Source organism: Propithecus coquereli, unplaced genomic scaffold (assembly GCF_000956105.1).
Source record: "Propithecus coquereli isolate 6110/MARCELLA unplaced genomic scaffold, Pcoq_1.0 Scaffold861, whole genome shotgun sequence".
Taxonomy (NCBI): domain Eukaryota; kingdom Metazoa; phylum Chordata; class Mammalia; order Primates; family Indriidae; genus Propithecus; species Propithecus coquereli.
The window spans coordinates 59,038-76,227 of NW_012154852.1; the positions used below are offsets into that span (position 1 = coordinate 59,038).

Sequence of the window (17,190 nt, forward strand, 5' to 3'; positions counted from 1 at the left end):
CCGAGAACACTGATGCCCCAAAGCCTCCCGGCAGGGGGCCACCTGGATTCGTTGGCCCCCACCCCGGCAGGGCCAGCGTCTGGGGCTGCCAAGTGGACACAAGGCACCCCGGCCCCAGGTCCCCTCGCCCTCCCGGCCTCGCAGGCTGTGGCCCGAGCCAGGGAAAACACCAGGGATTGAGCCCACCAGCGGGCCGCTGCCCGTAAATCAGACTCGCTCTCCCAGTAACGGGAAGATTCATCGTCCCTGTCACCCGGCGCCTCCCTGTGTCACCGCGTAATGGCTGGTCGGTCAGAAAAACAGTAATTTTTATGCCATAAAGACTGAATTCTGTTTGTCTACCGAGAACGAATGTTGATCACGCGAAAAGCTATAAAACCCCAGAGACAAAGGGTCAGGAATTCAGCTTGACGTGCGCAACCCCGCCTTCCCCGGCCCCGCCCAAGCCGCCGCCCCCGGGGCCCGGGGGGGTCACAGCTGCTCCCCTCGCCCACCCCCACCTGGCACAGGAGGTGAGGCGGCGGCCGCAGGTGGGCAGGTGGCCTAGTGGGTAAGCCCGGCTCGCGGCCACGGCGGGAGAGGGAGCCGGGTACCCCAGGGCGCTGCCCGCTGCGCCTGAACCGCCCCCCGCAGTTCCCCTGTCCCAGTCCCAGCCCCGGGACCCCAGAACACAAGCGTGTTTGGAGACGAGGTCTTTCAAGAGGTAATTCAGTTAAAACAAGTCCCTTTGGTGGGCCTCGATCCAACCTGACTAGCGTCCTTAGGAGGAGACGAGGACACGGACACGGGGACGCCATGAGGACGCAGGGAAGGCGCCGTCCGCAGGCCGAGGGGAGCCCCAGGGAGAAGCCAGGCCCGACAGCACCTGCCCTGGGGCGCCAGCCCGCAGAGCGGGGAGCGGGCAAGCGCGTGGTCCGCGGGCCGCCCTGGCCGTGCGTTTGCCGTGGAGGCCGAGCAGACTCATGCAGCCGCGCCAGTCTCCTCGCTCCTCTGCAAAGGGCCCCGGCCTGCAGCCCGGCCAGGGCGGCCCTGTCTGCTCCTCCTCGAGAACGCAGCCCCAGGCAGGGCAGCCCTTGAAACCATCAGACAGGAGGAGCCGGCGGGACGCCCTGGGAACAGCCGCCGCTCCGTCGGTCAGCCTCACGCGCATCGTCGAGGCGCCGCAGCTTCACCAGCACGCCCGCTGCTCCGGCACACCAGGAAGGAAACGCCGTCCCACGCCGGCCTGGGCCCACACTCTGGTGGGATCACCTCGAGTTCCGCCAGGGAAGAGGCCACGGCCAGACCACCGCTTTGCACCCGGCCTAACCGGGACCCAGGACCACCTCGGCCTGGACGCCGTCTCCCCGGAGCCGGGCTCTGAGCCAGCCTGGCGGAGCCTTTGCCCACAGGCAGCGACCGCCACGAGCGTCAGGGAGCTTTGACGCGCGAGGCCGCGGCACTGGCCCGGGCGCCCCATCATCAGCCCGTCCCTGCCACGTTCCACCGCGGGAGTCTCCTTCACAAGCTGGCGCCCCTGGAGGGGGCCCTGGTCACTCCCACCCCCACCAGTGTCCAACTGAGACAGCAACATTCATGGGACAAGAGGGTTGGGCAGCAGGGGAAACGGGTTCACCAGGTACCTGGGACGCAGGCGAGAACACGCAGGATCTGGGGTGACCAAGGGTTGGAGGCGACAGGAAGGAAGCTGATCCCAACTACTGTGGCCTGGGAGGAGGACGGGGGTGGGGCAGGGTCCACGCGATGTTGCAGGTCAAAGCAAAGCCACCCTTGGGGTCACAGGAGACCCTGCCGCCTGCCCTGACCGCCCCTGCAGCTCCGGAGGTCAGGAGGGAGAAACCACAGGGCAAGAAATCAGGTGGGGCAGAAGTCCGCCCGAGGGTCCAGGCAGATGGCGGGCACCGGAGGGGCCTTTCTTCCCGCCGGCCGGCAGGGCCGGGCGCCGAGGGTGGGCAGCCCCAGGCAGGAGAAGAGAGAAGGTCCAGAGAAGGTTCTGGGCCTCAGCTTCAGTCGCGCTTGGCGGGGCAGCGAGCCAGGCTCGCGAGGACAGCTTGCTCGGCACCCAGCACACTCCACGGCTGCAAGGGACCCCCTGGCGTGTCCTGCTCTCATGCCCAGCCCGGGCCCGACACGCACAGCACACACCTCCACGCGAGAGACAGGGACGCTTCCCAAAGAGGACATGGTCGCTGGTCCCGTCACGACGTCGGCCAAAGCGGGTCGCACAGAAGCCGCCCAGATGCCCGCGGAGGGAGGAACGGACAATGCGTGGTCCCGCACAGGGAGCGAGAGCTGGAGGGCGATGCTGACACGGGCTCCCGAGGGGACGGGTCTCGGGGACGTGGAGCCGAGTGACACACACCTGGTCCCACTCACAGGAGGGCCCTGGAGTCAGTCCTCAGGTCCACAGGACGCGAGTGAGACGGGCTGCCAGGGCGGGACAGGAGTAGTGTCTGATGGGGCAGAGCTGCATTTTAGGGAAATGGAAGGTTCCGGAGATGGATGGTGGCGTCGGCTGCACAGCAACGTGAATCTGAACTGCAAAAATGGCGAAGTTTGTGTTACGTGCGGCAAAAGGTGCTCTTATTATCGACCTAACAGGAAGACAGCCTGTCTAACGGACGGTCAGGAGAACAGGCTGACAACCCACAACTGCCCCTTTGAGAAGCAAACTTACAACGCCCGTTTGGTTTAATTAGAACACCTGTGTCTAACTCCCCATCCCTCAGGCTTGAACCCCTCAACTTGAAGAGCCCTGGGTGGAAAGTAGGGTGCGAACCCCCCGCCCCGACTCTCTGCCTCGGTTCCTGCCAAAATCCAGACTCCACGGACTCGGAGAAGCCTCCAGCGCAGAGACCAGGGGGCGCGCGGGGCCTTGTGGGGAGAGGCTGCCCGTCTCCTGTACTCGAGCATCTCACGGCGGCCGTCCGCGGAGAGCGGGTTTTGGTCCTCCTGACCCTGACGAAGGAGAAAGGGTGGGGGTGGGCCCGGGCCGTGCCCCCCACACCTCCAGGACCCTCACCCAGGCCCCCCAGATCCTCCCACAGCAGAAACGGGGCGTCCGCACACAGCCGGTCCGAGGAACCCCCACCTCGACGCCGGCGCTCACGGGGCCCCGCCCAGGATCGGGGGGCAGCAGGCCTCGGCTGCTCTGCGCCACCCTCCTCGCCCGCGAGGCCGGCACCCACCTTGCTCGGCTGACCTGGTGCGCGGCATGCGCTCCCCATGCTGGGCCTTCCCCGTAGCGGTGCCGGCTGCCTTTGGACGTGAGCTGACGCACACCGCAGGGTCGAGTGAAGACCCGGCTTCCACCAGGGTGTGTCACACGCGTGGCTGGGCGTGGCTGGAAGATGCTCGCGGCTCTGGCGATGTTCCCAGCCACTGTGCACCTGCTTGGCGGGTGGCGGCCGGGCCGCGCTCTCGTGTTGGCCTGGAGGGTGAGGGCCGCAGCCCAGGGTGCTGGGAAGCGACCGCTGAACACCGTTGAACCACCCCTTCCCTCAGCCACGATCTCAGCAGCAAACTCTGGGATTTGAGCAGCTGAGATGAACGATTCCTCTCCTTTTAAAAATCCCCAAATCACAAAGGCTGTTAAGAGCACAGACCGTGGTGGGTCCCGAGGGTTCCATGGCAGCACCTTCCTGTGTGACCAGAAGGGCCAGAGCGCCAGGACACCCCCACGGAGCGCGGCCAGGACACCCCCACGGAGCGCGGCACCACCGCTCGCAGAGCAGGAGAGTCGCGAGGAACTTTCTCCGGGGGCTGCGGGTCTGTGCAGCGTGTGCTCACCGGGGGTTTCCGCTTTAAAGCAGTATTTTCGTCTTACGGGAATGCACCTCAGAATCTAGCCGTTTGCCCCAAAATATCACTTTACCTTTCACAATTGAAATGTTGAAGAATTGCTTTTATTTTTAATTAGTAACAACAGTGCGGCTCCCTGACAGTTACAATGATGGCAAGTGAGCTGTACTCAGGAACACTTTATTTACGTAGGTAGCACTGAAAACACAGTATGCATTCAGGGTTACATTTCCCACAAAAAGCGTGAAGTACCAGTCCACCCCTGCCCAGCCACCTGACCACCTCCCACCAAACCAGACACACACGGTGCGAACTCCGCTGTGAGGTGTTTCGGAACCGCAGACTGCGCTGGTTTCCAGCTCAGGCCTGTGGCGCTGCTGCGTGGGCCGGGCCGACAATTCCCAGGTTGAACAGCGCTAGATTGAAATCGCTGGCATCTGTAAGTCACATCCAAGCTTTTTACGAAGCCCTCCCTTCCGAGAGGGCGAAGGAAAAAGCAGTGTGAACAACAGATCCTCGTGTTAAAAAGGAAGGAAACGGTCACCGAGGGAGCGTGCCGGGAAGAGGCTGAGGCGACGCCGGGTTCCGCCCAGCGCTCGGCAGCGGTGGGTTAAGAAGCGTGTGTCATGCAAATGAAATAATCACGGGAAGCGGGCAGAATCTAGCTGGAATAGAGTAATTATTTGTAAGGAGCCAATGTTTGCAAACTGAAATATTTAGTTCAGCTTTCTCACTCGATATCTGATTATTTCCGTGTGTCGTATAAACAGCCCAGCGTGACCCCAACCTGCAGAAGCTATAGAGGGTGGTGCTGAGCAGAATTTCTGCTAAAAAGAACAATTATGGATCCAAGAAAAAAGGATGAAATTTAGCAAAAACTAAACAATATCCAAAGTTAAGTTCAGATTGTCTGGACAGGATTAAAATTGAAATAATAAATATAAGCAGTGATTTTATGTCTGAAGCGATTCCCGACAGCCTACCATGCGGTGGCTGGAAGGACCGTGACAGCCACAGCTCACCGTGCGAGGACCTCACCGCTCAGTCACGCTGCCCCTAGCTACGCTCAAACGCTACCCGCCGTGGGAAAGAAAGCCGTGTCACGAACACGCGCTCAGTGACCACCTGGCCCTTGTTGACCCTCGACAGCTACGGCTGGCTCCGCACAGGGCCGGGGAGCAGACCAGAGGGGCCCGCGGCAGCTCGGCAGGGAGACGCGGGCGGGTTCGGCGCGAGCGAAGCAGAGTGAGAAACTCGAGGCCGCGTCCCAAGCTTCCGCCGCCGCCACCCGTTCACCGGCTCCTGGCTCCCGGCGCCCCTGCCTGACCGATGCATGATCACACGTCCGTATTCCTGCTATTAATCCTGATTACAGTGAGTGTGGCCTCGGGACAAGTGCCGATCGAGATGCTGCTACCTATGGCGTGTGCACAGCCGCACACCGAGCAAGGCTGTGCGCCGACGCCCGCCAGCGTCGCGTGCCGGCCAGTCCGTCTAGTGGGTGCCCTTGGTCGGCTTCTTCTTCTTCGACTCCTCTTTCTGCTTCTGCTTCTTCCTCTTGCCACCTTCCTTGAACCCTACGGAAACACGGTCGTCAAACACTGTGAGAGCAGCGAGTGCTCCCCGCTGAGAGGCAAACATGTTCTCTAAATATTTCCCCATGTTAAAAAAAAAAGGGGCAACAAAGTCGCCTTTCTTGCCACATCTAAATCTCAATGAAAACATGAGTTGCCTTTTTAAAGTGCAGGAGAGCCGCACTGACACCTGAGCGCCCGCGGCCCGGCAGCTCCCAGCCGCCAACCGCACAGCTGGGGCCAGCTCTGCGGGAAGGCTGCACCTGTGTCCCGACCCCCGCCAGTCCCCCAGCCTACGCCACGCCAGTCCTCCAGCCTACGCCACGCTGGTCCTCCAGCCTACGCCAGGCCAGTCCTCCGACCTAGCCAGGCCAGTCCTCCAGCCTACACCACGCCAGTCCTCCAACCTAGCCACGCCAGTCCTCCGGCCTACGCCACGCCAGTCCTCCGGCCCACGCCAGGCCAGTCCTCCGGCCTAGCCACGCCAGCCTACGCCAGGCCAGTCCTCCGGACTACACCACGCCAGTCCTCCGACCTAGCCACGCTGGTCCTCCAGCCTACGCCAGGCCAGTCCTCCGGACTACGCCAGGCCAGTCCTCCAGCCTACACCACGCCAGTCCTCCGACCTAGCCACGCCAGTCCTCCGGACTACACCACGCCAGTCCTCCGGCCTACGCCAGGCCAGTCCTCCGGCCTAGCCACGCCAGTCCTCCGGACTACGCCAGGCCAGTCCTCCAGCCTACACCACGCCAGTCCTCCGACCTAGCCACGCCAGTCCTCCAGCCTACGCCACGCCAGTCCTCCGGCCCACGCCAGGCCAGTCCTCTGGCCTAGCCACGCCAGTCCTCTGGACTACGCCACGCCGCTCCCACCTCTGGGGCGGGGATCCGAGTGTCTTCCTGGGCTTCCTCCGGCGCTGGCCGGCGAGCCAGGCCGTCCTGCAGGGAGAGCCTCGCCGCGGGCTGGCTCTGTGGTATTCAGCTCAGCAAAGTCCCCGTCTCTTATCCGAGGATGGAAACCTTCCTCTTTCCCTGCGTTACGGCTGAAAGTCAACACGACTGCACGACTGACTTCGCCAGCTGAAGCCAAAGGAGAAAGACACGCTCACCCTCCGGACGTTTTCTCCAAAGGCCAGAAATAAAGAACTCTCACTCAGTTCCGCAGAAACCATCCTAGACTCGGTCTACGCCAGCGTGGGTAGAGGAAACGGGCCTGACGGTGAATTCGGGCAACAGGAAATCAACGTAGCAGCTTCACTGAACCGGAACCCGGAACACACCAGCAGAGAGCCAGGGGGCCTGGGGTTAACACACACGAGCCCCCCAAAGCGAAAAGGCCACGTCGAAGCATCCTCACCGTCTGACGCTATGGAGCCGCCGTCCCAAGGGGGACGGGTCAGAGCGCGGGGCAGTCTGCTGACGGAGCCCGCACGCGGGACTGGCCTTGGAGACCTGCAGCCACCAGGCCGACCCAGCGCCTTGTTTTGATCCGAAGGCGCCTGTAGCCAACCCGTCACCCAACCGGGACCCACAGCCCAGGCCGACGAGCGTGTTCCGAGGCGGAGTCCACCGAGTGTGGTTCGCTCCGGTCACCCACAGCAGCGGACTTCCAAACGCACGGACTTTCAGACCCGCCTGTCGGGACCTGGGGCACACATGACTGAACACGGCTCTGACCGCGACCACAGGAGGGGGTGTGTGCAGACAGAAACAGGCCTGCAGACCCAGTCCACGCGCACCAACGCACCGCGTCTGCTCGCAGCCTGCGCATGCAGAGGCTGCGCTTGCCGAGGCTTCCGTGCAAACTGAGCGTGTCGTGACCGCCCCACTAGAGCAGCACGAGAGGACGCCACACCCGTAAGGGGCTAGGCATCAGTGCCACGAGTTTAGGAGAGCTGCCTCGAAGTTACTGGAAGAAAGAAAGACAGACAGGGCCGGGCTGAGCAGACGCGGGTGCCACACCCAGGGTCGCCACGGACCTGCTCCCAAAGCCACAGCTCGGGAGTCGGCTCTGGAGACCCGGGGCCAAGAAGGCCGCCCCTGGGAAAGGCAGCGATCGTAGGAGGCCACGGGGCAGGGGAAGGAGGTCAAGAGATGGTACCTTCAAAGGATCCAACAGGCCCATTCTGACCTGAAACTGCCTCCCAGGCCAGAGCCTGCCGGGTGTGAGCTGCTCTCTCGGGACTGGCTGACCCTCCCCACGTGGTTCACGACAGCAGGTGGCACAGAGGGGTGCGCGGCCTCACTGCCACGTGAGCCTCCAGACAGGTGCTTCGGAAGTTAGTCCCGAGGTTCAGCTGGGAGCCCAGCAGGGAAGGTCAGGGTTTGCAGGCGGGCGGGAGTCAGAAATAGCGCACAGGCCAGACCCGACGCCCCCCCCTACACAAGCGCGCGCCGGGTTAAAGAGCCCTCGTGCGAAGCGGTTACAAACAGCGCACGTGCAGGACCCGATGCCCCACAGGACTGACAGCAGCTGAACTGGAAGGCCCTCGTGTGCGGTCTTCTGGAACCCCAGTCATTAAGAGCCGATGTCTCCAACAGTGGCTTTCGTTTTCTGACTCATTTTAGTTAAAACAAAGTTTTAAAGTTGACGTTTCTCATGCAGGGAGGTGAGGATGGCCTCTTTTCCTCCTAGCAGATTCAATTACATTTATATGTAAAATAAACCAAAAACTGTACTCCCAACTACACAGGAGGCCGAGGCAGAAGGATCTCTTGAGCCCAGGAGTTCAAGGCTGTAGTGCTATGAAGTGTCTGTGAATAGCCACTGCACACTAGCCTGGGCAACACGGCAAGACCCGTCTCTAAACAAACCAACCCAAAAGAAAAGAATGTCTGCCTAACCTAGCACTAACGGGCTGATCCTCACCTTGGGCAATTTCCCACTGAGGCCAGCGACCTCCAGGTTCCTCTCGCTGCACCTCCTACGCTGTCCTCGTGACCACGACGGACCCTGGTCAGACATCGTGTTACCTGGCTGGCACGTCCAGCTCCCAGCCATTTCTGCTAAAAGGCATTTTTTTCCCCACTGAAACAGGGGTTCTCTCTGTCACCCAGGCTGGAGTGCAGTGGCACAGTCCTAGCCCACTGCAGGCTCCAACTCCTGGGCTCAGCAATCCTCCTGCTTCGGCCTCCCGCGCAGCCAGGAGCATACACGTGCACCACCAGAAAAATATCTCGAGACAAACTGAAGGGACTTCAGCACAAATCACAGAAGTCCAGGCCTCCGAGCTGGTGCACATGTGCCCACAGCCACCGAACACCCCCTGAGCACGCAGCGCCCGTGGCCCGCTGCACCGTGGGCTGCGGGGGGCAGAGCAACCTGCTCCGGGAAGCCTGAGCGGAACCCACGCCCTGCGGGGTCCCCGAGGAGGCCACGTCTGTCCGTCGCCACTGAGGCAAGCTGTGGAGCTGAACTGACAAGAAGTTCTGCACATCTGTCCCTACAGACAACCCACCGGGAAACCCTCCCCGTTTAACAGAAAACCTCTGCCCCTCTACTGGAACACGCCTGCACACGCCGCGCTTGTGCCAAAGGTCTCAAACGGAGGGGAATGAAGCGAAAATCAGCTAAAGTCTCTGGGTCAGCGGACAGGACCAGGAGCCACAGGGGCCTGGAGATGGTGCCACGGTCCTCATGGACATGCTCTGGGCAGGAGGGCTCAGGCCCTGTCCCCGCCTCACTGGCTCCCGGAGGCTGTGCCCCTCAGAGGACCCGGTAACCCCTGCCCACCTGTCTTGCACATTCCCTCAGGGGCATCAAGGCTACAAAGCCACTTTACAAAGCCCCCTGACCCAGAACAAAGGAAATAATAGGTACTCATTTAAACTAGCAACACAACTACTACCCATCCTTTCTGGGCTAGGGATAATAAGCTGACTACTTACACAACACGTCCTGATAGAAAAATACTCTTACAAACTACTACGTGTTCCTCCTAACATGTATAAATACATAGGTTAGTTTCACTAAAAAGAAACTTCAAGCTATCAAAAGCTAGTAACAGGGTTAAATTCTAATCTTTAAAGATTAGAATTAAAGATGGAACCAAAGGGAAACATTCTACAGCATCTCTGGGTAAGTTGCTTTCTTAAAACCAAAAAAAAAAAAAGTTAAAGGACCAATTTTACTCTCTCATTCATGAAGTTGTTTTTTCATGTTCAATAATTTTAATTTTCCTTTCTAATGGTTAGCGTTCTTGATGGATTTACAGTACACGCGGAGTTCATAGATGCGAAGTAACACTGATCCTTCCCCAAGTCTCACTGCCTGAGTTACCGGATCCAGGTGACATCCAGCCCGAAACGCACAAGCGCCTCTGCGCCTACCGCGGGACAGGGCCGGTCTGCGGGAGGTCAGTAATTTAAAGTAACGGCACGTGCAGCCGCACGGCAAATGCCGACCAGTCAAGCACATTCCCCCAGTCACCTGCACAGCACCGTGAGCCCCCTGAACGGCCAGCCACGGGGGCTGAAAACGCAGTCAGCCCTCCCCGAATGCCTGGGCTTCCCACAGCACCCGGTTCCCTGGGCCACGCCCTGACAGCGAACTGCATGAGACACGCCATAAACGCGGGACATCCTCACGTCAGCAGTCAGCGTAGTATTTTGAGGGCTGCACCTTGAGTGACAGCTCATTCCAGCCTGGAAAAGTCACTTCCTAGAATCGCCCGGGACTGTGGTCTGCACACCCCGCCGTCGCCCGGTGAGCGGAGGCAGCGTCTGCAAGCTCCGGCAGGAGCCGGTCAGCCAGCCAAGCATGAGGCAGGGCCCGACACTTCTCGGGTGATCGAGTTCCTTACCATGTGCTTCTTTTTAACAAAAATTGCCCAAGACTTGCAAATCTGGCAAAAAGATGACAGCAGGGCCCACAAGCCTGGCCAGGAGCCGTCTCAGTTTCCCGTGATGAGGGGCTTCTCGGGCAGCGAGGCTTTCAGTCCTCAGTCCAGAAACCTCCGCGGAGGAGACCGCAGGGGACACACCTCCGCGACGTGCCCCTGCCGCCGGTTAGACCCAGACTCTGCCACGCTGGACGAGTACGCTGTGGGCGGTTTTTGCAGAGACGCAAACCAGTCCGTTCTTTTTTCCACTCTAGCAGTTTCTCGAATCCTCCTCTGAATCGGATTTGGTATCTCTCAGTAAGAAGTTAAATAAAAGTCTTTGGGGCCGGGTGCGGAGGCTCACACCTGTGATCCCAGCACTCTGGGAGGCCGAGGTGGGAGGACTGTTGAGGCCAGGAGTTCGAGACCAGGCTGAGCAAGAGACCCTGTCTCTACAAAAATACAAAAATCAGCCGGGCGTGGTGGTGGCGCCTGCAGTCCCAGCTACTCGGGAGGCTGAGGCGGGAGGATCGCTGGAGCCCAGGAGGGTGAGGCTGCTGCAAGCTGTGACTGCGTCACGGCACTCACTCTAGCCCGGGTGACAGAGCAAGACCCTGTCTCAAAAAAATAAAAAGTAGAAGTCTTTCACGTGTACTCATTATATATTTGTATGACAATCATCTTTAATTCTTCGATGATCTCGCTCTGACACTCTTCAAGGCCTCATAACTTGATTGAGCAAAAGGAAACAACCCGGAGAAGACGAACCTGGCTCCTGGCCTGCTCCGCCCCGTGCCCCCGGGACGGACCAAAGCTCATCTAGCTCCTGCCACTTGGTGTCGGGATTCCTAAGTTAACTGCTTTTCCCCACTCAAAAAAGGTATCTTGTTGGGAACCTGATGATAAAAACTGACGATGAGATGTGGTGGGAAGAATCACCTCCTGACTTTCCCACTAGATCCTACTTCGCCAAAAATCTTCCGCAGCAGCAAGTTTGACTTTCGCTTGACGGCCGCGGTCTTGGGGAACCCACGGCAACGCTGCCCCCCCACGAGGAGACCAGCGGCTTTGCAGCAAGGACGCAGGCGACCCTGGGGCCCTGTCTGCGTGACACCTCCCTCAGCTCCTCCAGGCAGCCCTGCACCTGCTCACCTCGTCCCTGGGAGCCGGGAAATGGCGAGGCACCTAGCAGGCCAGGTGTGCCGGGTCCTTCCAGCCCAAACTGCTTAAATGGTGTCTGTCCAGGGAAACTAAACCTACGCCCCTGCTCTACCCTGCACCTTGCAAAGACCCTCGACCCGACACTGCTCAACCCACGCTCAGACCCGGCAGGACCAACAGGCGACAGTAGACCCTGGGATCCTCCCACCGTCCGTCCAACGCGGCGAGCGCTTCCTGAGCCCGCTCGGCCCACACCGGCCCTGCCCGCGGCTCCACAGCAAGGACTCGGGGGAGGGGAGCAGCTGTGTCCACCCCCAGGGCAGGCAACGCCCCTGCCTGCAGGGCGAAGTGACTCTAGGCTCTACGTCGGTGACACGTTTCCTTCCGTCCCCTAAAACCACGACAGACAACCCCGCTTCATCCGAGAAGGACCAGAGGGGACTTCAAGGGATTGACTTTCCAACAGAAGGTTCTAAGAAAGGAGAAGCGCCGACCCCATCTCTCATTCCTGCCTAGACGGCGCTTCTGCCCAAGCCCACAGCGTGAGCCCCACGACACACACCTGAGTCACCTGGCACATCCTCAAACACCAGCGTTCCCTCCACAACACAACCTGCGGCGGCCGACCTGGCTGCTTCCAGCCCTGAGCACAGACGCTCCCAGCTCTCCAGCGAGCCCAGGCGCACCTCCACGGGCTCCAGGCCACAGTCGGGTCAGCCTGAGGCACAGCGCCCCTCGGAGACAATCCCGACCGCGGGGGACGGCCTCTCAGACGGCGCTGGCTCCCCTGACCTGCGACGGCCAACAGCACCCAGGGAGCCTGACACAGGACCTGCCCGCAGGAGTCTGTTGCTTTGCACCGGCACAGGAGGCAGGGAAGGTGAGGGGGCGCGGCACGGGCTGGGTCAGGATCGCAAGCGCTAGCGCAAAGGCACAAAAGGTGCGTGGAAGGCAAAAGCAGCACCTGCAGCTCTGGGAGCCCCCCCACCTGCGCCCAGACACCGGCTGCACACATCCCGGGAGACGGGGACCGGCTTTAATCGTGGGGAAGACGTGCCCCGCGGCGGGGCCAGCCTTCCGGAGCTCCGGCGGGGCAGGTGGAGGGGACGGCGCCCCGCCCGGGTCAGGTCAGCACACAGCAGCACAGGGGCAGCTTCTGTCCTCTCTGTCCTCTGGCCCCGGGGGAAGCAGCGCGTTGGACGGGCTTCGCACCGGCCTCCCCCTGCACACCTGCCGAGGACGTGGTGGGCTCCCAGGGCCCGGGGACCCTGGGGCGCTCCTGTTCACCCTCCTCCTCGCAGGCCTGGTGGGGCACGTGTCTGAGCACCGAGGCCGGCCGCGGTGGCTTCGGCGAGCGGGCGCTGGCGGGCCGGGCCGGCAGGGCGCTCTGGCCTCTCCGCATGCACTCCTGCGCCAGGGCGTCTTCGTCCGCCACACCTGAAAGCACAGCATGGAGAGAGCGGTGAGCTGGCGTCCCAGCCAGCCGACGCCCCCGCAGGGCAAAGGGATCGCGCTGTCCACGGTCACCGTCCGTCCGTCTGGCCGCCAGCTCTGCAGAAGGAGAAGAAAGGAATTATCTCACTGTGTCAACGGCGACACTGGCCCCGAACCCCAACCGCCAAGAGAAAAAAAAGCAACGCCGGACGCGAGCAGAGCTGTCTCTGCTGCTGGAAGGGACGGCCCCGCCTCCGGCACACTCGTGGTTTCTGAGGGCGCAGCCAGCACGTCTTCTCCACGAGCACGCAGCCCGACCAATGCCGCCGTCAGAATCACGCGGGGCACCCTGGAGGAAAAGGCGTCACGTCCAGCCGGGAGCTCCGTCCTCAGGCGGCTTTAATCCTTGAACCTGTGCACCGAAGGCGTCGCCTCTCCGCCTGGCCTTGGCGCAAATCCGCGTTCACAAGGGGGGGGCGGACCTGCCCCCGGCCTCCCGTGAAGTGCTCCGGCTCCCAGCCCAGGCGCGTGCCCGGCCCGGCCTGCCGCACGCGCAACCCCGGCAGACACACGCATCGCTCTGAAAGTCGTGTTTTCGTTAATCGTTTGAAAAAGAGGAAAAAAATTGCGCATTGGATGGATACAAGGAACGAAATAAGAAAACAAACAATATTGACTGAAGGATTTCTTTGACCCTCTAAGTTTCTGATTAGCAGCCGCTTCGTGGCCACGTAAGACAAAGGCCCTGCTACAACTCCAGTGACAGAACCCCAACTCCTCGTCCCCCCAGACACCGCGCCCTGGGGGGAGAGGGAAACACCGTTTCTCTCTTCATGACCGTCACCAAGCACCTCGTAGACACGTCCTTGCACCCCAAAGCAAGGGGTCTGAAGGCCCCTTCCCTGTCGGGTGCAAACATGTAGAGCCCCCCTTGTTAGACACAAGTGTCTCCGCGCACTGCGCTCACCCCGCTCCCACCCGCGTCAGCCCACAGACACTGCGAAATGGAGTTGGCCTGAGACACACGTGCTTTACGGGCTTTCCATGAACCGACCCGCACACCGTCTGTCAGCTCCTGCGTGCCGGCCGAGCGGACCCTGTCCTCGGGAGCTCGGGATGGATCTGGGCTTCATCACTCACACACGCCTTGCCCAGCACTGGGAGGACTGGCCCCACGGTCGCCAACGCAACCGTGCTCTCAGGCACTCGGCTGCGGCCGCTGCCCACGCACCACGGCCCTGGCCCTGGAGATGCCGAGGGCAGCGGCCAGGGAGGAACGTCACCCAAGCCACCCAGCACAGAACCCACCTGTGGGGAGACCACGGCCTGGCCACGTGCCCCTCACAGGAGCGCAGAACTCCTGACTCCCAGAAGTGCGCAGCACCGAGCTCACGAAGGGATAGTAGTGTTCTGACCCCAGCAGACGCTCGCCGAGGCGGCAGGCCCCAGTCCCCATCTTCTGCCTGCACCAATCCCACTCCCCACCTTAGGACGCAGAGACACCCATGATTTTTGGAGCCAATTAACCAAGGACCATAAACGCAAACACAAGCTGGCACATCCCGAACCTCACAAGCCCATTGCGAACGCCCGTCCTGCAGGTCCGGCCAGAGACCCCTGGACTGCGGACGAGACGGGCTGCACCGGAGAACGTTCCCGGCGACACCAGCGCTGCCCACAAGCTGAGGGCGAGTTCTCCAGTCGGGACTTCGTGTGCTCACCTGGCTGGTGCCTACGGTTCTTTGAGAGAAAGAAACCCACCACAGGTGGCACTCGGTCTGCACAGGCTTTGAACACAGGTGTCAACACGCCCACAGAGCGTTTCCCGAAAAGCCATGGCGGCAGGAGGAAACCTGCAGAGGTTTCCTGGAGAAGGTCCGTTTCCTGGAGAAGGTCCGAGCCACAGGCTGCGGGGTGGTTCGGAGCCAGCTCCCCCCAGGCGTCTGTGACGCGAGCACCCAGCACTAAGCATTTCAGCAGGTCAAACGTGTTCCCAGCTACCTGGACCCTTCCAAGGGAGGACACGCAAAGACGGTGTTAAGAAGTTACCGTGTTTGGTGACATGACTTCCAAACCGACTCTGGAATCAAAAGCAGAAGAGAAGGTGGAAGGGGAGCCGTGGCCGGGACTTTGTGACTCACCTGGCTGCGTCCTGGGGCTCCTGGGTCCCCACCCCAAGTTGCAGCTCGTCTTGGTGGTGCCCCACGGGGGCAGACAGGCCCCGCCCACCAAGGAGGGACTCTACGCACCAAACGTGAGCACTCAGCCGGCCGCCCCCACCGGGTAAGTCGAGCCCATCCCGTCTCCGGGCAGAATCACACCCAGTAACTGACGAGACTCGGCAGGATTATACTTAGCCGAGTGCTAAAGCTTCAGGCATGTGACACGCCGGACTGACCCTCTGTGCTGGGGACGTGGCTTGGCGCCCAGGGCCCTGCTGGCCGAGCTCTTCGCCTGGCTTCGCTCGCCCGGCTGCCAGCGGGGACGCAGGGAGAGCTGGGGCCGCGCCGCTCCAGTTCAGACACGGGCCGAGGGAGGAGGCCGTTCCCGCACCTGCTTCCGGGGGGCCCAGTCTTGGCCGTTCCCTGTTCTGCATTTCCCCTGCAGCCACACCTGGGCCTCCCCCACACCGAGAACCGCAAGCAGAGAGCTCCGGCCCTCCCACCCCTGGTCCACTGTCCGCTCCTGACCTCGATTGTATCTCGGAGTCCTGCTGGGCAGCCTAGAGCCACCCGAGCCGTCCTCTGGGTACAGAAACTCAGGCTGCGGATGCGGCATCGACACCTGACGCCTTCCGCCTCCCCTGAGGCTGGACGGCCGTCCAGAGCAGCTCCGCGGTTTTGTGTTTACTGTTCGGAAAACAGTCACTAAGATGTTAAGCCTGATGTCTGGAAAACAAACCCACCAAATGCACAAATATTCAAAACAGACATACCGAATGTTTAAAATTAACTTTTCATTATCTCGAAGCCTGCAGAGACGGGCTTTGAACGGACGTGCACATCTCGCGTTTCCTTTTTCAAATGGCTGGAGAGACCACCTAGGGCTAGAATTCAAAGTCGCCCCAGAGCGAGGGGCTCCTCTCCCGCCCTCCTCCTCACGGGCGGGCCTGCCGACCCCGCTCCTCAAACCTCCCTCCCTCCGCTGCCCCAAGGAGGCCGCAGGCTCTAGCTCGGCTCTCTCCACCGCCAGGCAGGCCCCCCACCTCCTGGTCCCCTCAACCCCCGACAGCGGCTCCTTGGCCTGGTCCCCTTGGCGACCCCCCTGGAAGCAGCACTAGGGCAGGGGCTCCGTCTGGGGCCCGAGCCAAGGTGCCGGGCACAGGCACCGACTCAACAGGTCCCCACGAACCTCCCAGTGCCTGAGGTGCCACGAAAAGCAACTTGGGGAAGGAGACAGGTGGACGCTCAGCCCCAAGGTGAAGCCACTGCTCTCCTGACCCAGCTGTCCCCTGCCTGTCTTCCGGGAGCACACGCCACAGGCACTCACGCCCACCTACTGTGCGCACCTCCTACGGCGAAGTCTTGGCAGAGAGGCCACCGTCCCCACAAGAGACAACCAGCTGCTGTGACACATACACGCCACTGGCTTGTTTGGGTCTCACAGGGTACAACTGTGGCTTTGGCAAGGAAACCGTTCCCGGCAGCTGCGGTCGTCCTGCCTGCTCTAAACCAAGGGGCCGGGCACCCCCAAGCCCTGCTCCCTGTCCCGCCTGGGCTGTGATGGGAACCAGGCCTGCAGGTGTGAAAGGGTCAGACCTGTCGCTCCCCGCCGCCTCCTATAGCCGCCCAGCAAGAGGAAGGGGGCGGCTGGGGGCATGCTGGGAGCACACTGCCCGGTGACTCTGGCCTCGGCGGGGCTCTCGGCCTCCGGTTCCTCCCAGCCCCGGCACTGTGTGTTCTCGCCCCTGGACACAGCCTGGCACAGATCCCGCGCCAAGGCCCCAGGCGGCCGTGACATGCACCCCACAGCACGACGTCTCTGAGGACAGAGCGGCCAGGGCCAGGGCAGTGCGGGACCCACCGTGAGGCGGGATATTCTCAGAACACCTGTGTCCTGGCTGGTTGTCCCCCCCACGCGAGAGCCGGGCTGCCCACTCCGGAGAACGTCCCTCGCAGGGCACCAAGCAGACTTTTGAGGCCCCTGCGTCCAGGCCTTGGTTCTGGGCCGGCATCTCTGGACCCACCCTGGGCCAGAAGGAAACACGCTGCCCTGAAGAGAAGGACGCAGTGCTGGCAGGATGCGCCACCTGCTGACTAAAGAGCCCTCGGGCTCTGAATAAACGTCAGAGGTAGCCGGGTAGTGGTCACCATAGGCTTTGGGTGAGACTGGGCTGGCTTCAGGTGTGACCCGGCACAGCCCCAGCTGTGGTGGCCACAAGGCACTGCCCACTTCACCCCC

At 61.6% G+C, this 17,190-nt stretch overlaps 1 protein-coding gene across 3 annotated transcripts in view; it reads right to left on the reverse strand.

The window, feature by feature from the left end:
• Positions 1-3,933: 3,933 nt before the first annotated feature.
• The window catches only part of DNAJB6 (DnaJ (Hsp40) homolog, subfamily B, member 6), a 68,084-nt gene continuing 54,827 nt past the window's right edge, over positions 3,934-17,190 (reverse strand). For 2 of the 3 annotated variants that reach the window (XM_012664137.1, XM_012664136.1), the window contains exons 9-10: positions 12,586-12,792; positions 3,934-5,378 (exon numbers count right to left, since the gene is read on the reverse strand). In XM_012664137.1, coding sequence (XP_012519591.1) covers positions 5,296-5,378; positions 12,586-12,792 — 290 coding nt within the window. In that variant the 3' untranslated portion in view covers positions 3,934-5,295. Of the gene's footprint in view, positions 5,379-12,439; positions 12,793-17,190 lie in introns of those variants that run through there. The other variant, XM_012664135.1, reaches the window with a different exon arrangement.